Source organism: Astyanax mexicanus, chromosome 23 (genome assembly GCF_023375975.1).
Source record: "Astyanax mexicanus isolate ESR-SI-001 chromosome 23, AstMex3_surface, whole genome shotgun sequence".
NCBI classification, from domain to species: domain Eukaryota; kingdom Metazoa; phylum Chordata; class Actinopteri; order Characiformes; family Acestrorhamphidae; genus Astyanax; species Astyanax mexicanus.
In genome coordinates this window covers 22,004,672-22,029,412 of record NC_064430.1, presented here as the reverse complement: position 1 = coordinate 22,029,412, position 24,741 = coordinate 22,004,672, and the positions used below count along the sequence as shown (strand labels likewise).

Sequence of the window (24,741 nt, the reverse complement as noted above, 5' to 3'; positions counted from 1 at the left end):
GAGTCTCTGGGGTACAGACTGAGTCTCACAACACGATATTACACACACACACACACACACATGGACATAAACAGATAGCATGTTCTGTGCATCAGTTCCCGGTGCTCTTCTATTAATTGTATTCTAATTAAATGTATCTGCTTTTCATTTACGTTCAAAAACACTATAGAGCAGGAAGTGGAACATCAGCGTCAGGAGCACAAACACCAGCTGAGTCACTCTGCATTTCCTGTTGGTCAGAGAAAGAGAGAGAGAGGTGTAAGAAAACATTCATACACACAGTGAAAGAGAAGTGTGTGTAAACATTTTATATACATATATACATATATACATACATCTCAATAACATATAACATTCGGAATATAGTGCATCACCAGTGTATTTCAAGTATACACTGTATTTCAAGCCCCCGCCCCCCTCTCTCTCACGCTCTCTCTCTCTCTTTCTTTCTCTCTCTCTCTCTCTCTCTCTCTCTCTCTCACATACACACACACAGTATCCTACAGCTAGCAGAACTAATGAGAAATTAGTTTACGTCAGTCAGAGTCAGGCAGCATCATCAGTGTGTAACGCTGCTCCTGACTCTGCTGATTTTCTTTGTGTTTCTCTCACTTGTGTGTGTGTGCTTGTTTGTGTGTGTGTGTTGTGTGAGAAAGACAGCGTGTGACAGTGTGTGTTCACACATTAGGCATTAACGATGCTGACGTCTTCATATTGCTCGCTTTTACAGAATTGAAGGGTAATGTGTGTGTGTGTGTGTTGTGTGAGTGTGTGATTTGTCATAGTCATCTGTCCATCTGTCAGACCAGTGAATACCAGAAGACCATTTTCATCAGGAAACCAGAGATCAGTGCATTGGATCTCTTCGGTTTGGAAAACAGATTTTACACTTTACCAAACACACCAAACCCGTTAAAACCACTGCTCACTCCAAACACGGTAGAACCAGTTACAGTCAGGAGAAGATCTCAACCACTCTGTTATATGAGTCTGTTCTAAAGTGAAGAGCGTGTTGGAAAAAGCTGATAAAAGCAGCTGAGAGTTTGAGGGATGTGGAGAATGAAGCTGTCGCTGTTGTTGGTGATTCATTGTCGTGTCGTTTACATGAACTCGAGATTTAGGGATCAGGCTTTTGATCTGAGATAAACGTACTTTACTGCAGTAAGAAATGGAATAAAATCACAGCTACTCTCTGCTGTTCTTCATTAACATATATTTAAATAAAAGCGCTGTATCTGAAGCTCCGCTCCTGCATTGTGTTTCTGAAAGTGTTTCTCAGTGGAGATGGAGACCCGGGTCGCCTGTACGGATCTGATATAAATCTCAGATCTCACCTGATGACTCATAAACACTTAGAGGCTCCAGGGGCCAAACGCCACCCTGAGAGCCGTCAATCATCCCACAGCTATCGGTTCTGACTCACATAGAAACACAGAGCCACAAAACTATCAGAAACTCAAACACTGAACTACTGATCTATTTTCAGATTTAACATCATCTCACCTACAATCATCCACTTTAACATGAGACTAAACGCGTGGATCTGAGGAGAATTATGACGTATAAAAGCTCCAGTCGTCTTTTACAGAAACGCGTTCAGGAAAACCTTTGTCTAATTTAACATATTTAATCACACAGACATATGAGTCGCATTTAAACATTTGAATTGAGAGATGAAGATTATATAATGCAACAATAAAAACTGAGGAAATTATTTTTAAAAAATAAGTTGCGTAAAGGTAATGGAAAAAAATGTAAATGTCTTGTGAGGGAAAAGTTACAAAACACTCGTTCCTTAATTCCTGGCATTTCCCTCTTCCCTCTATGGCAAAATAACCTTATTAGACAAGTAGATAGTTTCCTAAAACCTTTTTATTAGTTTCTGACCTTGACTTTTTCCCACTCCTCCATGCAACATTCTTTCAGCTGTGTGATGCTTCATCTTCAGTGTTTGTAAAAATGGTCTCAAAAAGTCCTCAAGCCTCCTCTGCTACAACATTTAATTAAGATCAAACCAACCTGATTTTTGAGGTTTAAAGGTACAATATGTGATATTTTTCTACATGCCAGTTTTTTAGGCAACCTTTTATTGACATGCAGCAGATCTTACAGCGTACAAACTGTTACCGTGCCACAATATAAGATTCCGTGACTCCCAATTCATTTTGGTAAACATTCTTCATACGGGTGTTTCTAAAAAAAATACTTATTGCACCTTTAAATAAGACAGGCTCCTCCAAACGTCTTGTAGCTTCAGATCAGATCAACAACAGTAGCTTGTAGAGAGACTCATGGAATGGAAGGAATTTATATGACCGAGCAGCTCAAATACATCCGAACCTCACATCTCCAAACACAACAATACAGACCAGCACAGGATACTTTTGGTAGTATAATTAACATGTCAGATTTTTTCACATGTTGATGGGAAAACACTGATAAATATGAGCTGCAGCTGCTGTGAAATCAGTGTTTTTATTGACACGCCCCCCCCCCCCCCCTCAAGTTCTGACTAAAGTTTAAAAAGTCAAGAGTAGGGAATAGATCAACATAACTGATCTTTTGCATCTCCAAAAAATAATTAATCATCTCAATAATCATTACTATCTCAGAACAATGACTACCTATCTCAGGATGTTTCCCTTCTACCTTAAATATGATGCCTTACTATAAGGAAACAATGAGTTATTTTCAAGGAATCTTGACTCATAAAGACAAAGACTTGTTAAAACTGAGTCTCAGGTAACGTCTGAGTTCTGAGTAAAAAAATAAAAAAATCTACTCCCCATTAGAACCAATTTGAAGGAATGTTTCCACAGATCATTCATAGTCTAAAGTGGTGAGAGTGCGCATTTTTACCGCAGAAAACGGGCCGAAGAGTCTAAAAGCAGTGAGACTGCGCATTTTAACGCAGACAACAGGCCAAAGAGTCTAAATGCAGCGAGAGTGCGCATTTTTAGCACGGAAAACGGGCCAAAGAGTCTAAAAGCGGCGAGACTGCGCATTTTTAGTGCAGAAAACGGGCCAAAGAGTCTTAAAGCTGCGAAACTGCGCATTTTTAGCACAGAAAACGGGCCAAAGAGTCTAAAGCGGTGAGAGTGCGCATTTTAGCGCGGAAAACGGGCCAAAGAGTCTAAAGCGGCGAGAGTGCACATTTTTAGTGCAGAAAACGGGCCAAAGAGTCTAAAAGCTGCGAAACTGTGCATTTTTAGCGCAGAAAACGGGCCAAAGAGTCTAAAAGCAGCGAGAGTGCGCATTTTAAGTGCAGAAAACGGGCCAAAGTGTCTGAAAACTGTGAGAGTTTTTTTGCGCAGAAAACGATTCAAAGAGCTAAACACAGAACCAGCACTAGTCCAGAAGACAGGATCCTCTGTCTGAAGCATCACTACCCATTCTAAAAAAATCCATTCTATTCTTAAAAATTAAGCCGATAGTGCCACCTAGTGGTGAGTTTGTTTTAGTTCTCAGTAACTCCTGGATCTGGGTCAGTTCAGTTGAACATTATTAAAGAAGTTTTTTACTACCAAGAACATGAAGAATAGATGTATTGTATATGCTAATCAGCCTATTCGACTGGCTATACACTATCAGTCAAAAGTTTTGGAATACTCATATTTTTCTCTTTACTCTTTTGCTATTTAAGCTCTTACAAAATCCAGTGTTCACAATTAGGCTGTAAACTATCAGGGATGTTACAGAAAACTAACTTTTTTATTGGAGGAAAAAACAGCTTACAAGTTTTAGAAATGGATTTTTTGTAAAAATTGAATTTCTAAACTCTTAGTCTGTAGTAAATCACACAGCACTGCAGCTACTGAACTACTAAACAATAGGGGTGTTAAATCTTATACAGTTAGAGCGTCTGTTCATTTCTCTTTCAAATCGATTTTTGAGGATCATGTATTTGTGAGATGAGCTGCAGAGCTCAGTACGTGGATTAAACCCATGAAAAAAATCACAGCCTCTCTCTGCATCCAGCTTTCCCTCATCAAACCGGCTCTATCCCGATCAGCCAATCGGGGCATGATGCCGATTCTTGAAGCAGAAAACCCTGATCGCGGTTCTGCAGCACCTGGAGGAACCATAACCTCAGAACAAGAGTCCATTTTTAATGGGTTTAATCTCAGCAAATACTCAGCTCTGCTGCTCCTCCCACAAATTCATATCCCTCACAAATGTTTCTCCATTTAAAAGAGAAATAATCTACTGGACACACATTTCATTCCTTTTTCTAATGATGTTCATATTAGATAATAATAATTTTAAAGTTTATTATGAATAAAATCTAAAGTCTGATCATATCACAGTATTAAAAATCACTGTTTCAAATAAATTAAACTCAGAAATTCCTGATATTGTAGTTTTAGTAAATCACCAATAGATGTCGCTGATGTTGCGCCGCGTGCAGAGACCCGGATAAAGCCTGTTTAATACAGAGAGACTGACCACGCCCCCCGAGAATTACCGCCCACCGCCAGAGGGCGCCCGCGAGAGAGTTCCACTTTAAATTCCACCTTAACCCTCCTGTTTTGTTCTGGGTCAAATTGACCCGTTTTAAAGTTTAAAGTTCAGGAAAATAGTTGAAATTAAGTCTTCTGTTTGCCTGAATTATTTTAATCAATATATAATATGACAATGGTTCATCTCACATATTTGCAAAAACTAAAACTAAACTGCAAATGCAAATGTTCCATTCGTTAATCTTTTAAAAGTAGTGAAACATTTTTTTAAAGTATTTTTAATGAAAAACAAGGGAATTATCCTAATTAAACCATTATCTGTTAGAGGTAAGGAACACCACAGGACTAAATATTGATAGAATAATTAGTAATTAAGTTAGTAATTAAATATTCACACTGTTTGTTAGGATCTGTTTTGTTTTCATTGCTGGTTCTGATAATTAAAAACAGAACAGGATGGATAAATATGAGCTCGACCAGCAGATCCAGAAAAAACTGTTAGTTTTACTCAAACTAACATTAAAAACAAGTTTTATTTTCTATTTCTCTCACTCTGTGTTACTGAAGCTGCTACAGAAGTTAAAGAAGACGGGTCTCATTTCTAGTTAATTTATTTCTCGCTCACATTTAGCGAGTTTTCTGTTCCACCTTAAATGCAGCTGCAGTTACAATAATTACACTCAGAGTAAAAAAAAACAACAATCCAAACTGTTATTAATAAAACATTTAATATAAATTAAATATATATAAACATTAGTGTGTGTCGCTTATCTTTTGCTGGTTTATATTTCTTTTTATGTTTTTTTGTTATGTTCAGAACAGCGCTGGTGTAGTTTTACAAAATGAAACAACAAAATAAAATGTATTAAGTACTTAATTAATGTTATACAATATAAATTATATGATACAATATGGCACAGGTCTAGTACAGATACTGTAAAATTTATTACAGCACTTTATTATATGAGTTACTGTAGATTTTACAGTGGATTGTAAGATATGAGCAGGGCTCCTACACTGTAAAATACATTTCATCTTTAAAATTCTTCTTAAAAACTAATCACCTCAACTAACTTTAGTTTCTTGTTTAAAGCTGGTCAATTTACAAGCAAACTACTCTGCTCTACTGCACATGCTCAGTGTGAATCAGCATCAGTTAAACAGGGTCTACTGAGCAATTCTGCAGGGGTTTCACCTGCTGTTGTGATGTTGGTCACACTATTTGCATATTGGGCGTGTCCTCCCACCTCTCACTCACCATCAGTGTGTAGTCACTCCCCACAGGCAGTTTATAATCTGTATGTGTTCTGTAACAGTAGTTAATTACTATATTCTGGTCTCAGTGTTGTAGGCTGTAAGAGTGAGTTACTGTGTTGCTGAGTGTTTATAGACTAAACGCTGCCTGAGTTCAGCTGATAACATCTGTGTAACTGAGAGTTTATACGACTGATAATAAGGCAGATATGTAATCAAACATTTTTATATATTTAAAAGCAGTAGATCTGAATGGAAATGAAGAACGGAGACGGTATATTTTGGTCTTCAGATTTGAGAATCTTGGTGTTTATTGTAAGTATTGCAGTTTGACTGACAGCTATAATCAGAGCGCATGTTTATAAAGAACAGAGTTCAGCAGGACCTCCAGTCTTTAGACCTGATCTCCCTCAACCAGAGCTTCCCGACACCGAGCTCCTCACAGATCAGCCTTCTCCTCTCTGTTCTGCACACCTGAGGCAGGTAGACCCCGTTAACATGGCCAGCGCTCACAGTCTCAGAGTCTCGGGGTATCGGAGCTGATCCCAGATCAGATTCCTTCAGTTTTAAGTTTATTTAATGCTTTATCTGAGAGAGCGCTGAGATCAGCCCGGGGTCAGTCTTTACATTTAGATCCATCAGACAGAGAGAGACGCTGATCCTGCCCTGAGAAGCTCCACCCAACTGACCAGCCGTCCAATCAGAGCACAGAGCTGTACACAGGTGCTTAGATCTGGACGACCTGATCCCAGATCAGCTCGACTATCAGTCCGTACCGTCAGTAACGGCGGATCAGGACAGGAAGTGGGCAGGACGTCGAGTCAGAAAGCAATGGTTCATTTTAACATGAGCTCCAGATTTAAGTGCAGAAAAAAGAACAAAATAAAGAAAAAGAACAAATGAACAAATCAATCATTAAAAGACATGAAAGAAAAAAGGTAGTTTTCAGAAAGAGAGAGAGAGAGAGAGAGAGAGAGAGAGACAGTGTTTGTCTGTAGTTTGGCCTGGTGTTAAAACAGCACCATATTCAGTCCGGCTCCATCCAGCCACTCAAGAAATGCTAACAGCGACAGATTAGCCGAGCACCCGCCTACTCCTGAAGCGCAGGTTATACAGATACATTAGCATGTTAATCACACTCGAGCAACATGGCGGCTCCACATAAAGGAGCACACAACCTGTCGCAGTAAATAGACGTCCTACAGGAGTGCTGTTTACGATTCGAACGCTAATCGAGCGCTAATCAAGAGTGTTCTTGAGCGGCAGTGATGGAAAGAGGACGAGTTCACGTTCCAAGAGAAAATATATATTATATTGAATCAAATTTCTGCCTTAAAAGCAGCCCAGCGAGGACAGAGAAGGAATGCATACAAAGCGACAGCGAGAAAAAGGCAGAACTGAATAAAATAAACAAAAAAACAAAAAACAAATAAATTAAGCTTCTCTTCCTGAAATGCTGTGAATCAGGGAGGAGAAATAAATATGAGAAAAAAAAAGAAAAAAAACAACAAACAAAAAATTTTAATCCAGCCGCTCTGTTCTTTCCACTCTAACAAAGGCAGGAAATGAACAGGCGGGAAAGTGAGGGGGCGTGGCCGACAACGGCCCCACCCCCACCGCGGATCCACAGTGTCGCCGTACTGATAGTGGAATGCCTCTCAGCTTCGACACGAAACAAAATCACACAAAAATAAACAAATTAAAATTAGAATAATAAACAATATCTATCTAATAAATAATAAGAGCACTGTAGCACTGTGAGAGTTCTGATCTCACTTTATTTTACTGTCTCTAATAACTGCGTACTGACACGATAAAAATCCTGTTATATAAATAATAACAATATACCACAGTAAATACACTTATATCTACTCATCTACTGTTCTGGGTTTGACTGATTTTTAAACTAAAATACCTGCAGCAGTATATTCACTCCTGTGTGGTTATAAATGTGTAATAAATAATGGTAATTGTGTTTAAATTAACTGTTATAGTCATTATTCCTGTTTTTAATTCATGGATATGTAGTGTGTAGTTACACAGTTATTAAAGCCACCAGACTTAAAATCGAGTCTATTAAGTCTTTATAATAACTATGTAATTACAGAGTTATTACAGATACAGTCCTGTTGGGGGTTTATTTGCTGTTTACAGCAGTTCATCATACGTCACCGAACAGTTATTAGAGAGAATTAGAATACGTTAGTTTTTGAAATAACTGTAAAAATGCACATTAATAATCCACGCAGTAACACTGCGGTAGTACTGCTGATGTATTTTCTGATGAAGATTAATCACAGTAGTGCAGCTTGTGTAGGTTTAACTGTAATTCAGGTCTTATTACACATTTATAACCACATTAGTAAGAATATGCTGTTACAGATACTTTTGTGATACACTTGTTTTACATTACAAGTGACAATTAGAGTTAATACTCAGATTACATTACAGCAACTACTGTAATCTAAAATACTCCACCAGCAGATACTTATAGATGTTATTGCGCAGGTTATAAACATGTATCTACAGTGATTAGAGACAGGTATATAATATAAAGTGAGATGCAGCATCGGGGGTCCGTGCTCAGGGGTCCCGCGTTTATCTCAGCGTTTTAAATCAGGCAGATACAGAATTTAATGAGTTGGTTATTTTTAACTGGGAGCAATAAACAATGCAGGAAATGGTAATACTGTCCATGCCACTCTGCCAGCACATCTGAGGATAGTCATTTCTTCAAAAATATAATTTAAAATGCACAAAAACACAAGACAAACAGCAACAGAGGCAATAGATCTACCCACGGGCATCTACCTTTTTTTGTGTTTAAACTCCGTTTTGTTTTATTTTTGTTTTGTTTTTTTTCATTTTCTCTTAATTTATTAAACTATTTATGTATTATATACAAAAAAACAAGAAACAAAACAAGAAAGTTGGATTTTGCTTTTTTGGACGGACACTGAAAGTGCCTTGGGAAGAAAAAAAGAAAAGAGGTGATGAGGGGCCGGGGATTGAGGAGATGTAGCGGTGAGGGGGCGGGGCTAGAGGAGTTATTATTGCTCATTACTGCTAGTCGGGACGTCTACTCTAGTCAGGATACTGTATGAGTTAGGGGGGCGGGGTTTTGTGCCGTGGGGGTGTGTCTGTACGGTGGGCGGGGCCAGTGCAGAGTTGCTTGTTGTAGCTGCTGCTGCGTGGAGACGCTGGACGCCTCGGCAGCTTTAAATGCACCAAACATCCCAAAATCCCTGGGAATGAGCTTCGTGTTTCTGCTCCGTTCACCCAGTTTAGCACGATGCTGTCGGTTCAGTTGTTTTTTTCGTAGCACCAGTGTGTGTTTAGTTCACTCCTCGGTATCATAAACCGATCTGAAGACTCAGGGCTGATCTGATATGCTGGGAGAAACAGTTCCAGTAGATTCACACAGGTATAGTTAACTGTAGAACTTCACAGATATCCAAATTGTTGCCTCGTGGTTTTGTGGAAATTCCCGACGGGTAACCAGTTCACAAGCCTTCCTCGTGCAAAGAAAAAAAAAAAAAAACAGCCCAATAGCTGCACTATTGCAATTACAATAATTTACAAATTCCATTCTGAGCCAAAAACAAAAAGGAAAGCTAAAATTCTGTCTAACGACACGTTTAACGCTTAAAATCTGCACTGAATCCATATAAACTCTCTATAAAAACAATCAGCATTTCAGCACTTCAGCATTTCTCAGCCTACTGCTGCTGACCTCCAACACATTCAGGAACAATCATTTAATCAACCAATTAATCCATCAAACAATCAATTAATCAATCAATCTATTAAGAAGGCTTGTGTACTGGTCACGTGGATGACGTGGCAGGTTGTGATTGGTGGATGTGGGCGTGGCGTTGAGGCTGGGGTGGAGGAGTGTCGGGGTTGTGTTTTGGGACAGTGAGTGTGTTTATATTTAGTATATATGTGGGTCTAGGAGCTGAAGGCCAGTTTGAGGCTGCAGGAGGAGTAGCCCTCGTCGCTGGCCAGGCTCTGCAGGCTGCTGTGGTCGTCCAGGTCGCTGGTGCTGGCGGTGCTCACACTGTCCAGCTCTCCATGGGAGAACTCAGTGCTCTCTACGTCCACCTCGATCTCCTCTGCACAGAGAAACACAGAGAAACACAGAGAAGATTAGAGTCTGTTTAGCTGTGGATTTACTTCAGGAGAGCTGAGCTGTTTAACTCGGTTTACCCTGGTCGGAGTCGGAGCGGTCGGAGCGCTCGGAGCAGAGGGTGGAGCCCACGCTGTCGGTGCGTATCCTCTCCCCCTCCCCGTGTCCACAGCCCCCCCGCAGGAAGTCCAGCTGCCGGCGAAGGTGCCTCTGCTTCCGCTCCAAATTCTCCAACTGATACAGAGACTTCCTATCAGCCTCCTCCAACTTCTACAGAGAGAGAGAGAAAGATTACAGATCTGGAACTCTTATTATTTAAGATGTTTGCAAAATGATGAGGAGATGCTGTAGACGTTTATAATCAATTAACCTTTATTTTCACTCGGGAATACATCGAGGGTGACTCTAATTTTCAATGTTGCCAAGCTTAATATTTCAGCAAAAACATAACTGACTAATTATAACATTTAATAATAACATTTTGGGGCAGTGGGAGCTCAGCAGGTCACAGCACCCGAGCTCAGTTCGGAGAAATCTGGTGTGAAATGGACTTTTAGTGAAACATGATTATGTGTACAAACCTTTATCAAATATTTCACCTCCATTCTCCCCCAGCTTTCAGCTGATGCTCCCAAAAGCCTTACAATTCTAGTGATAGGGGGCATAGTGTTACCCATAGTAAATCACTATTTTTACAAACTAGCTGCAAAAGTAGCTGCACCCTTCACTGGTTGAATTCTGAAGACCTTGATATTCAGACCAAAGTGCTGTATTTGGGAACGCTGAGGGTGAATGAAGGTGGACTATTGAACAAAAGTTGGTACTTGTTATCATGTTTCACTACAACCCAAGTCTATTTCACACCAGATTTATACTTTAATCGCGGCTCTGAACCCTCACTGCACAGCGATGCACAGCGATGGCTGTACACCACTCCGGGCACGTGTCCTCACTGTGGGTGTGTCTTCGCGTGTGTGGGTGTGTAAATGGGTGTGCGAGTGTTTGCTCACTAGTGTGTATGAATGTGTTCACTATCTGAACAGAGGCCACATTCCATCATGTATAATCACAAAACAGTCAATCCAGTAAACTAGTGAAACTAGTAAAACCTGTAATAACAGTATTTAAACCTGAACTGAATCACTATTAGTTACTCTGTGTTACTGTTTTTAATAAAAGGGAAATAAATATATTAAATACAAATTTATTACGTTATTATAATTATTATTCTGATGGGTGAGTTTAAACAGTATTGTTTGTGTGTGATTTCCTGTGTGTTTATTACAGATCTTCACACAACTAGGCTCTGATCAATCTGCACACACTGCAGTAACAATGTGCACAAAGTAACACAAACACACACAGTGGTAGTGTAATAGATCATGACCTCTACTTGTTGATCAATAAAACATGCTATAAATACACTGTGTATGAGAACACAATCACCCCACAGTGTGATTCACTTTCAGTAACTCTGAATTTTAATGCATGATTTAATAAACAGGCCCGATTTAATCCGCTGTATGTAATAGCAAGTCATGTCAGATTTTACTATTTATAGGTTTATATTTGAGTAAAATGAACATTATTGTTTAATTCTATAAAACTACAGACAACATTTCTCCCAAATTCCAAATAAAAATATTCTAATTTAGAGCATTTATTTACAGAAAATGAAAATTTCTGAAATAACAAAAAAGATGCAGAGCTTTCAGACTTCAAATAATGCAAAGAAAACAAGTTCATATTCATAAAGTTTTAAGAGTTCAGAAATCAATATTTGGTGGAATAACCCTGGTTTTTAATCATCACAGTTTTTCAATCATGTTGGCATCATGTTCTCCTCCACCAGTCTTACACACTGCTTTTGGATAAGTTTATGCTGCTTTACTCCTGGTGCTCTGTTAAGTAAATTCAGGGTATAAAGTGCATGTCTGTGTGTATATCTATGGAGGTGTGTGTGTGTTACCTTTATATGTGCTTTGGCTTTGTTGAGCAGGCCCAGTGTAGTGTGGCGGTTGCAGTCTGGTCCGAGTGGGATGAGCGCCTTCAATCTCTCCAAGCACAGACGGAGGTGAGCTCGCCTGAAAAACACAACAACTCAGAATTAAAACACGGGAATACTGAGTTTATCACACAAACCTTTTATTAATATGGATCATTATTAAACCCTGCAGTGTCCAGGGTAATCCACACTCTGCTCTCAGAGTCTGATCCCACCATCGCTCTGAGCATTATCTCCCTCACACACTCGCGGCATTCTCAATAGAGCTGTATGATATTCAGTATCTATAGACAGACAGAACTACAGACAGAAATCAGCCTTCCAGTTGTTTCTGCAGCTGTTTCTAGCCGTGTGACACGTTTTTCTGCTTAGAACTGGATCAGAAACTATTTAATACCAGTCTATCAGACAATACTGAAACCCTTAACTTAGTGTAAATAACTTCTATAGAACAATTTACCCTATTAGGTTGAAAAACTGTGCATAATTCATAATTCAAGTCATTTCTCTCTGTGTTCTAAACATGATATGATAAATAAAGGCCAGTCTATAAGCACAATAAAAATTATTTGTGTGGCACACAGCCCTTACACACATATGAATACCACTCTCTTATTCACACACATACATACACACGCACACACACACACACACACACACACACAAACAAACACACACACACAGTGGGCACAGACTGGTATGCAGGCACTGTTATGCTCAAATGAACAATGAACACTGGAAGAAGGCCCAGCATGACTGTGTGTGTGTGTGTGTGTGTGTGTGTGTGTGTGTGTGTGTGTGTGTGTGTGTGTGTGTGTGTAAGCACGTGAGCGGTGAGACAGATGACTGTGTGTAGACCTCTTATCAGGTCATTTCTGTCTGTTTTCTTCTCTCTTATCAGCAAGTGTCTCTACTGTCTCCCATTCTACACACACACACACACACACACACACCTACTCTGTCTCGCCAGAAGCAGCAGATGTGTGTTATCAGAGAGCAAGTGTAACAAACGTGGCACAGATACCAGGACAGCCCTACGCAGACAGTGGCATTACACATTTAACCCTGAACACACACACACACACAGTACTGCAGTTCTGAAATCAACTGAACTGAAAGCTAAGGTTGCTAACATTAGCATGACATAATCCAAAGGAACTGACTGCAGATGTTTGGTTATAACTGAACTGAATTGAAAGCTAAAGTTAATATTAGCAGGATATGATCCAGAAAACCCCCTGAAGTTCTTAAACAGAATCAGAAGCTACTGATGCTAAAATTAGCATACTGTAATCCAGCAGAATACCTTCAGTTTTGGTTTGAGCTGAACTGAAAGCTGAAGGATGATGATGATGATAGAACGGTATTTTCCAGAAGAACCAGTCTTGAACTAAAGTGACTTAAACTGATTTGACCTATGAGCTAACGTTAGCATTAGCATGATGACGAGTACAGCACGAGAACACACCAGCGCTTCTTTACAGCACAACTGAAAGTATTGAACACCACAATCTCATGGTCAGGGCTCTGTATTTTGTGTGGTACAACTTTGGGTTTTACTTCCTGTGCAGACAAGCTGAGCTGAGAACAGAAAACAACCCAAAAATGATGTATCTGAACTGAGAGGTCGTCTGATCCGATCTACAGATCTGCTTCAGTGGGACTTACAGACGTGAATAAATATGATGCACAAACAGATTTCACACAGAAAGGTTAACAAGTTAGAGGTCAGCCATGTAGGCCTAGCTCAGGCTGATGGGCGTCTGACTATGGCGAGTGCAAATGACAGTAACTACATCTAAAGCAGTTAAATCAAAAACTTAAGTATCGGAAACTTTTTGAACAATCTAAAATTTCAGTATCTGTTGTAAAAGATTAGGTTTCCATTTGAGCTGTGCTAGTTGATGTAGACAAATTATCTTGCACGGCTGAACAAGTAAAAACACTTTAGTGTTATTGTAATAAATAATCAACAAAATATCACAGTATTGTGTAATAACTGTTTAAAATAAAAAAAGCATTGTATTGGTTAGTGTTCTCCTGCAAGCGTCTTGAGGCTTTAAAAAAAGATGCAGGGGATCTTCACCCTCCCAGCCTGCTGGGGGCATCACTTTCTGACGGTGGGTGTTTTAGACAGAGGGAAATGGCTGCAATAAATCTGGGCAGAAGTCCAGTTAGGAGACCTACAAGTTTTAACAGTCTGGTTTTATTTTTAAAGCTCAGTGTGAACTCTACACACACTCCAGCTTCAGCTGGCTGTCTATTGTTCTCTATTGAAAACGAGTTTCGAGACGACTGGACTTTTCCTTTCACAAATCCCTGCTGTTGTTCTGCGAGCGAGTGTGTGTGTGGAGTATCTGCGTGACGGGTGTGTGTGTGTGGAGTGTGTGGGTGGAACAGTACGAGTGTGTGTCTGAGAATAGCTCCTCCACTCCTCTACTGGAACTGCGTGAATGACGCTCCATCTGCAGCTCGATTACACAACACGCGGCCGCCGTTCCTGTAAATCCACACACTCACGCACTGTGCAGCACGTTCTGTCAAACGTTCTGTGCAGCAGAGAGGCGTGTTACGGGCTGCGATGTTCTCTCTGTTCTTTTCAGAAAAGCCCTTTTTCTCCTCTCTGTTGAGCTGAATTCCATTTAAAACTGCTTTATTCTCTTCTGCTCACTAATTAACAGCATTAGCAGCTCTGCTCTTACATCAGAGCCAGTTCCCAGAATCCAGATCTCTGTAGAAACGCTCCGTTTATCAGCCTGATTCACCTGAACATCTAAAACACAAACACCAACACCAACACTGCAGCAGCACCTCCAGCAGACTGACGCTGTTTTACTGAAATCTGGTTAAATTTAGCAGGTCTTTTTTTTTTACCTAAGCGGAGTTCAGAGCTCTTTGCATAAGATAAACATGAATCTGTCGGGAGAGTTCCTGATGCCTGAAGTGGGCTGGAGAGGTATAAACCCCCCCTGGCTCTGAGCTGTGGAGCAACAGAACGGTGTTCTCTGGAATGATGGAGCTCCAGCGTCCTGTTATCACTAATGTTCTCGTGGCTACATACAATTAAATAATCATAACACTTCAGAATCTAGTAGAAGGCCCTGCCTCCAGCAAAAGCAAGATAAACTCATTTTTTAATACAGGAGGAGGTTGTGGTTGATAAGGAGGATGAGGTGGTTGGGGAGGAGGATGAGGTGGTTGGGGAGGAGGATGAGGTGGTTGGGGAGGAGGATGAGGTGGTTGGGGAGGGGATGAGGTGGTTGGGGAGGAGGATGAGGTGGTTGGGGAGGAGGATGAGGTGGTTGAAGTGGTCCTGATTAGTGTTAGTGAGGCGCTGTGTGAAGGTTGAGCCCTGTTCTCCAGAGAGGACACTGAGTACAGGACCGGGTCAGACCTGAACATGTCAGAACAGAACATACTGACACACACACACACACCCCAGACAAGTTCAGACCTGTCCCACACACACACTCAACCCCCCCCCCCCCACACACACACACACACAAAAGCCCTTCCTATAAAAGTACAGTAGTGCACCTTCACACATCCTTGAAATGACTCAACATACTCATACTCTGGGGAAAACAACGTAAATGCGGTCACATGACTCCACACACACACACACACACACACATATATGGACATACATGTCTGGACACAGTTCTGAGAGATACATGTCTTAACATATCCCTCCTTACACACACTCACACACACTCACGCAGTTCCGCAGGCCTGTATTCTTTTGTTCTTTTGAAGGTTCCCACAGGCTAAACCAGACTATTTTTACTGTTCAAAGAAAAAAGGGGGAGGGGTTATGCTAATTGAGCAGACAGGTGGATGCGACAGCCTGACGGCTTCAGGTAAATCTAAATGACGATATGGTCCTATTTATTATGCAAGGATAAAAATGAAAGAACATAAAATGAAAAACTTTACATTAGAAAATGTAATAAACAAGCTACAGGACATGATCCACACTTCCTGAGATATTTCTGAAGAACAGCTGAAGCAGACTTTGATTCCTTATCGACTCAGGAAGCTCAGCCTCGACCTGAAGAGATCAGTCAGCTGCAGCGGAGAGACTCGGTCAGTCAGGAGGAGAGAATCAGCAGCTTCAGAACATCTCTGAGATCATCCTGCACATCTGCAGTGTGTTTCTGCACTGTGTGAACAGAGGGATGTGTGTGTTGTTCTATATGTGTTGGAAGTTTAACAGATTATCAGAAAATCCAGTCGATTAACTGAAGTCTTCCTCCCTCGCCCCACATCCTGTTCTGCCAGCAGGTGAATAATGAATGAAGGAGAGGAGATTGAGAGCAAGGGGTGAGATGGTGGTGTGGAGAGGTGAAGAAGAGTCTGAGAGAAAGATAAAAACCTATAGAGCTAAAAACACTGGTTTAAATGATCCACTCGTTTCCACTTATTCTCAGTTTGGGGGATTTAAGTTCAGAAATCAATATTTGGTGGAATAACCCTGGTTTTTAATCACAGTTTTTTTATGCATCTTGGCATCATGTTCTCCTCCACCAGTCTTACACACTGCTTTTGGATAACTTTACGCTGCTTTACTCCTGGTGCAAAAATTCAAGCAGTTCAGTTTGGTTTGATGGCTTGTGACCATTCATCTTCCTCTTGATTTTATTCCAGAGGTTTTCAATTTGGTAAAATCAAAGAAATTCATCATTTTTAAGCGCTCTCTTATTTCTTTTCCAGAGCTGTATATATATATATATTGTTTGTTTTCTTTTCAGTTCACAGCTCAAATGGTACTTTCTGGTTCATTCACGTTGGTAAAACCCTTGCACCATGTAATCTGCAGCTGTTGTGTTTAAACAGCAATAAAAGCAGAAAGAGGGTTATGAGGTTTTGAAGTAACGGTATGAAATATATGCACTTCATACACGTCCTCCTCCCCTGACCTACTTATACAGCAGCACATAGGGAAGCCCATGGAGGAAACTCACTGTTGCTATGCGTCCTCACGAGAGGGGAAGCAGCGGATCTACAGTAAAGCTCGCACACACGCAACACACACACACGCAACACACACAAACACACGCATGCAACACACGCAACACACAAATAAACGTGCAGAGAGCCACGACTCTGAGAACAGAGGAAGAAAGCCGCTCGTGATGTAAAGCCATCATTTCCTACCAGCTGTTTCTGCGGCTGCTCGTATGAAACGGCTGCTCTGAGGGCAGAACAGAAACATTAAAGCGATACGTCAGCGACGAGCTAAAACATACACATAATCATCCCTCTGTACCCAAATATAATACAGAAAACGACACGCATCTCTCATCTGTTATCCAGTGTTCTTCAGTGCTGCACTCTGCACATTACAAGCTCATGTACATCAATTAGCATCATGCTAAATACATTTATTAATCATTACACGTCCCACAAACTGTGCTGTTTAGTACAAAGAAACAAAACAACATCATAAAAAAGTGCATTTTGAGCACAGAGTGCAGCACAGTGCTAATCAGTAGGCAGGCTTTAGTTCTGGAGCTGATTCTGAGGTGATCAATAATGCCCTGGATAAACACATAAAAACTGAGATAGTAGAAAAATCACATGACCAGTTTCCTCCCTTTCAACAAAAACAGTTGCCACATTACCTTCTGTTCAATACAAAAATGAAACAAAAACAGCCGCCATGTTCTCAAATTTACAACCAGAGGCGGAGCCAGATCTGCATTTCAGTAACTATTCTGTTCTATTAAATAATGTGCGAGAGAGTCAGCACACACTGTTAATGTAAATAAAAATGTTTTAAACAGTATTTGTATTTAACTCAGTTACTCCATGTAATACAGACGTTCTGTTCCAATCAAGGCTGTCAAACTTAATTCCTAAACCTCCATCATTAATTAGCATCATTAGCCTAGCTCTCACTAATCAACTATGAGGTTTAGAGGCTGTAGGACACGGACACCTTTCAATACCATTCATTTCATTCAGGGTATTAAAAAAAAAAAAAAAAGAGTGTATACTGTTTTTGTCTGAGTAACTTCCTCTACTGTCCAGGGAAGACTTTTTGCTGGATTTTAGATTTGATAGCATTCAACACAAGAGCATTAGCATGAGTGAGATCAGGATGCGCGATGATATCAAACGAATCTCATAATAAAGTACTGGATGAAGAACCATCATCATTCCAGAGAACACAGTTCTACTGCTCCACAGCTCCATTCTGAGCTTTATACGCTTATAATCAAAACCTGGCATTAGACATGAGCACTGTGCCAAAAGATTCCAAATGCTCCAGAACAGAGTCCTATTCTAATGGCAATGCATACGAGAAATCCAGTTCTGTGATACGGCCCTTTAATCAGCATCCCTTAATTAGAAATTATTCTTCTGCAACATTTATGAAGCCTGGAACAAAAAAAAGCAAGCGCTCTAACCAATCAGAACGCATGTGAGCATCCTGACCAATCACAGCTACAGAAGACCAAAGGAGGATCTGTGGGTGTTCTGATGAATCAAAAGGGTTTATATAAATAAAGAAAATCAATTATTGATAAAGTGTAATCTGTAATCATGTCTTATTACTGCTACTGGCTAATGAGCTTTCAGTATATTACATGATATTTCATCACAGCGGTACAGAGTCGTCCCCCTCTTCTGTCTGTCTGTCTCTCTCTCTGTCTCTATACTCTTCATCATCAGTGTGTAAGCGTGTCACTCGTGCAGGCGAGGCAGTCGTGGTAAAGATCACGTATTCAGGAGTGTGTAAATGTAATATGCACAGGGCTGCCCCTCGTCCTGCAGCGAACCCCCCCAGCCCCCCCCCCCCCCCCCGTATCTGTGTTCATTTCCCTCAGCTTCCTCACGCGAGAGCTCTGATCACATGATCATGTTAATGCATAGATTACAGAGTGTGCACGCAAGAGAGAGAGAGAGACAGAGAGAGAGAGAGATCAGGCTTTGGTTTCTGGAGCTGATTCTGAGGTGATCAATAATGCCCTGAATAAACACATAAAAACAGAGATAGTAGAAAAATCACATGACCAATTTCCTCCCTTTCAACAAAAACAGTTCAATTTTCTTTTGTTTCCGTCAAGTTCTCAAATTTACAAGCAAAGCCAGATCTGCCTCTCCTGAGTTCACAGCGCATCCTGAAGGACCAGAATTCACCCCGGATACCCAGTTTCTCCAGTAAGAGTAACGTCTCTACAGTAATAATTTCTAATAAATAATGTGTAAGAGAGTTAGCACACACTGATAATTAATAAAAGAAGAAAATGTTTTTTTAAAAACAGTATTATATATATTAAGATCTCTCACTCTCTGTTCTATTCTCTCTCTTTTTTATCTGGTAAATCTGGTTCATAACGAGGCACCAGTCTCTGCATGCATCACATCATCACATTATCATGACATTGCCATAACATAGTCATAAATCTGCTCATGTTTATCAGTTAGAGATCTTTTTTATATTAAAGTTAAAGATCATCCTGAAACGGCCTGATTTTAACATCAATCCAGGCTGAAAACACTCCTTATAGCATTTAACATGAGTGGGCGGGGCTACACCACAGGCGTTTTTCATTCACCAACGTTAACGATCCTGACTCACACCAAACACATGTTCTTCACACTCACTCAAGCAACAAGTCTGCTGGACCAAGTCCAAGTCAATTCAGAAGTGAACCCAGTTTAAAATCTACTGGTGTTTAATGTAAGTTTGACTCAATCTCCAGTTAAGTGCTCTCTTTGACATTTAATAGAATTGGTGTGCGATATTTGTGTTTTATTTGCACCAATGATGACTGGCTCCACTCACCACTATTACTAAATTTCTCTAGACTGAAGTATTTCACATATAAACCACTGTAACTGTGTGATCACCACTCAGAATTATACAGAAATACTGAAACACTGGTGAATTTTCCCTTAAACAGCCGACTGCTGGATCACTGTTCACTAATGACGGATACAGAGCCTGATGCACACGACCACATCCCATAATACTCCCCAAATTATCTGCCTATTAAAGCTCAAATATTAAAACTCCTGTTGCAAAATCAGACATAATACACACACTCATACACACACTCGTACACACACTCGTACACACACTCGTACACACACTCGTACACACACTCGTACACACACTCGTATACACAGTAACAGCTGTGGTGGAGTGCAGCCCATAGAGGCCCATCAGTAACACATGGATTAATTCACATGCTGAGCTCTAATCTGCCCAGACCAGCACACCCCACTCACATGCCCTCAGAGTGTGTGTGTGTGTGTGTGATCACGTAAAGCCTCTGTAGATGGGGGGAGAGTTTGGAAAGGCCCCGGCCTCTCAGGGGTCAGGTTTGGGAGATGTTCTGACCCCTGGGACGCGTGATCTTCTGGATTAGAGTGGACTAAACAGCAGGGGGATTGTACAGCAGATACACAAACACACACACACAAATATACACAAATATGTAATAACACAGTAATGCAGATTACAGTAGAACAGAGGACTCGCATACAGAACAGCCTCTAGACCTGCAACTGATGCGTATTTATATACAGTAGATGATTAAAGTATTAATCAATCAACTAACAGCAGTGGCTATACTGCCCTCTGTGCTCCAGTGTGGAACTGCAATCTGTCAGAAAGACAGACTATGAGGCTCCACCCAGGTGGTGCAACAGTCTAATGCTGCAGTTACTCTAGTCTTTTGCAGTTGCAAAACAGATTTAACTGAGGCTGAACCAGAAGACTGATCACCAAAAAGTCCTCAGTTTGAAGCTTATAGTATTCTATGGTAAGGTAGAGTGAGGTATAGGTCCACAGTAAACACACAAACACTCCTAACTACTTCCTACCTAAACGTTTCACTATTTGAAAATCCAAGTGTTATCGCACATTGCAATTCTTCTCCATATCACACATCCCTAGTGAAACTTTGCGTCAGTAAACGCTGAGAAGATACCTGGTGAAACCTGATACCTGATCCACAGCAGCAAAGAAGAAAGACACGCCCTGTCCAGATGTTAGCATCCTGCCTTCTATTCTCTCTTTCAAGACAAGCCTTTGCTGATGGACACCATAATCCCATCACACACACACACACACTCCCATAATGAGATCAAAGGCCATGGCGTGCGGCACAATGCAGGATGGGTGTGGATCAATAGGCGAGGCCTTCAGCTCTGGAGTACTGTAGATTGGATTGCTGCAGGACGCCATTCAGTTCCAGCAACTCTTCACCTGCTCTAGACCTTTTCAAGACTTCTGCATCTTTACTGGTTCAGATAGTAGAGTTACGATAAAGATAACTCAGCGTAAAGTACCGCTGACCTCCAACTTGCCAGTGTTCTCAGTGCTATTAAAGGACTGGAGGGACGCCTTCTTTGGCCCTCGTTTTGGACCATTCGCTCTCGCCAGTGGGTAAAGAAACGCTTTTGTAGCTAGCATGCATGAGCACGTGCAAATATGTGTGTGTGTGTGTGTGTGTGTGTGCACTAGCTGGATCAAAGATCAAGTTCTAAGCTGCTTTTCCTGGCCAAGAAAAGCTTAAGAGGCATCACACACACACACACAGAAGAAAGAACAAACGGACCCAGTTCGGCCGCAGGCACATTAAACCCATTTCACGAAAGGAACGCTCCTGCTGATGCTGTTTCTTCTGCCTGGCTGCCCAAACACAACAACAAACAAACAAACAAACAAGCAAACAAATATTCATGCATAACTGCACAAACCTATAATAATCCCCAGTCAAAAACAACCAATCCATTTTCCACTTTTCAGGAGAGATTTCTCCCCATTCAGATAAACAGCAATGAAAGCTTTCGTCTTTGGAAGAAACAGAAGAGAGAAAACCCAAGCTCCATTCTCACTTCAGCTCTGAAAACATCCACATGTATGTGAGATGTTCCATCCTCTCACTGACAGAAGACTTCTCTGATCAAGAAGATCCTACTGAGAAAAGAGAACAGACAAATCAAATCTCAGAACACCGGCCTCAACAGCAGTCCAGACCTCAACATCACTGATCTTTAAGAAAAGGAGAGGAAATCTGAGCTCCACTCTTTACCTGATTATGCCCTGAAAACATCCACAGGTGTTTGAGATGGTCAATCTTACTAATGTGAAAAATCAGGGATGTGGGTCTGAAATGTCTAGAGTCCAGACCTCAACATCAGTGAATGTTTTTGGGTAAAAGAGTTGAAGTAGGTGATGACTCGATGCTGTTGGTCAGAACTGGTGTGGAGCTGATTAAACAACACAAATAAATCAAACTGCTGAAGAACAGACCTCCAGAACTCCAGACTTCAACATGACTCAATAAACAGCACTAAACAGAAAGGAGGAGACCATCTTGTCTCAATCCTTCCACTGGTGAAAGACAACAGTCATCAGAAATGACCAGGTACTGCTCCTACTGAGGAGCTGTTAATGCTTTCAGAACAGTGTACCAGACCTGTATTTTGGAGAACCTGAACGTATATAAAGAGGAAAAGCTTCTGAGGATGAACTACAGATATTTACAAAGACAGAAACGGAGTCTCCAAAAAACAAAAGCTCTACTAAAGGTGAAGAAAGCTGAAGGTTAGGTTTTCCTCTAATGAACTGAAGAACTTACACTCAATGACCATTTTGTCAAGAATGTACATAAATGAAGGTTCCTCTCAGTGCATAACTGTATACACACTACAGGAGAGGACATACTGTCACTTCAACACCTGTTCATGTTTATGTACTGTAATTACACATCTATAAATGTCTGCAGTCATTGAAAGCCAGTTCCTGGAGTGTGTACACTACCTGTGAAGGTTATACAGGAAGCACTGGAAGCAATGAGGGCTGATCCTTCTGAGAATGACTCCATTCTAAAACCATTTGAACAAGTGTTTTCTTAAAGAAATTCTCCTTCCGATCTTCAGAGAACACTGTCTCTGTACAGTACAGTCAATAACCCAAGACTGTTTACCCAAAACACTTCTAAGGGAAGTCAATGGTCAGAAGCTTCAGCAGATATAGATAGATTTAAAATATTTTTATGTACAATAAGAAACCATTTTTATGATCATGTTGATGGATTTTAAGTGCGATCACTGTTTAACATGCTACAGTCATGGAGATCAAAACATGGGCAACGACTGATGAATAAACAAGATAAAACCTGTCCGTCGCCACGTCAGACCACAGCAAGACAGATGACACATCCCTGTACCATCACACACACGGGGTTTTCCAACCATGAGAGCAAAAACGGAGCTAAGAGGAATGAAGGCAAAGTAAGAAAATGAGAGTGGCTCTGAACGTTTGGTGGATATTCCTCAGAGGTTTACTGAAGAGTACTGTACCCAACTAAACTGGAGATTCTGATGTAAGATTTTTACAGTCTGTTGTCCACTAATTTTGACAATATTTACAATTTACTGTCCCAATTCCTGACAAAAAAGGGGATTCTGAATTATTAGTCCTCTTAGTTTGACTCCTGTTGTCCCAAACTGAACTGAAATAAACATTTTGATTAGTTCTCTTTTTGAGTTCGACTCAGTTTTCCCTAGCTTTACCACCAGGTAGGACAGTCTGTTGGCCTGTCGGATGAAATGGGGATTCTGATTGGTTCTTTTTCTGCCTCTGAATTTCTCCTAATAAATAGCTATACTAAATAAAAGGGTTTAGACAATATGCAGCACCATAATCTAAGCTTGGACACTGATGTGGTGTGATTTTGATCACAGCCTGATATACTGACTTTTTTTTTTTATTTATCTGAGGAAGACCTTCACTAAAGAAAGCGTAGTTATTTTATACTCTCCTGCTCATTTATCATGTTTACAGAACAGGTCTCACACATTATCCACACAGATCTGAGCAGAGACGTGGGTTTCGCTTCTCGTTACCTACAATCATATAAACTCTCAGTTCTGAAAGCTCGAGTTCATCACATCACAGCGGTGATCAGACAGAAGAGACAGAGTGTGTGTGAGGTGAAGATGATCAAACGGCTGGCTGAGTGCACGTGTGTGTTTTATCTGTGTGCGTGTGTGTGAGTCGTGGCGTGTGAGAGACCGGAATGTGGTTTTAGGCCTTTCATCTTCTTCCTGGCGCCTTCAGATGAGTTCCTTTGTCAGGGCTGCACCCCCCTCCAAAACATACACAAACATATACATACACACACGCACAAGCGCACACACACACACAAACATTTATGCAAACACATGTATGCACACATACGCACAAACACACATACAAGAGACATGCCCTGGTAGACACTACACACCTGGCAGGAGCCGGTATGGTACGGTATGGTAAGTCTTCTACAGAATAGACGATACAGTGATTGTTAATCAGTCAGTGTTTTACTGAACTTCTGGACCAATCCCAGCTCAGTCCCACCTGAGTTTCTCTGGGTGTTCTAATGAATCAAGGATCAAATAAACATGAATCTACATTACTGACACCAGGACCATCTACCAGGTATGGGCTAGAGTGGTATGAAGCCTCCCAGAACTGAACTGTGGTTGATGGTGCTTCATTCAATACATTGGGATCATTCAACACCCTGACCCCTGTATTTAAAGCCTATAGACAACAGAACCCCAACACAAAGGTTCTTCATCAAAAATGAAAACAAACCAAATTTGTAATAACTGACAACTGTGTATGTATTATGGAAGATTTGTGATACTGTGTTTACATATAGGAATGTGTTGTTATTGTGTGTGAGTGGTGGTATTTTGTAATTTCCATTGAGCTGTTGATACTGGTTTTCTATAAACAACCTGCCTAGGCACTACAGATCAAAATTAAGAATTAAAGATTACTGCTGATTTTATAAAAATTTATAATAAAAAGGCAGTACTTGAGGGTTGGTGTATCAGTAAATTGCGTTTGAGCTCCTCTCTCAGTGCCACTGCTGACA

General features: G+C 40.7%; 1 protein-coding gene across 2 annotated transcripts in view; it reads right to left on the bottom strand.

The window, feature by feature from the left end:
* Positions 1 to 5,993: 5,993 nt before the first annotated feature.
* Positions 5,994 to 24,741, bottom strand: part of mxi1 (max interactor 1, dimerization protein) — a 29,760-nt gene continuing 11,012 nt past the window's right edge. For both annotated transcript variants that reach the window (XM_022665450.2, XM_022665451.2), the window contains exons 4-6: positions 11,813 to 11,927; positions 9,924 to 10,113; positions 5,994 to 9,829 (exon numbers count right to left, since the gene is read on the bottom strand). In XM_022665450.2, coding sequence (XP_022521171.1) covers positions 9,666 to 9,829; positions 9,924 to 10,113; positions 11,813 to 11,927 — 469 coding nt within the window. In that variant the 3' untranslated portion in view covers positions 5,994 to 9,665. The remainder of the gene's footprint in view (positions 9,830 to 9,923; positions 10,114 to 11,812; positions 11,928 to 24,741) is intronic.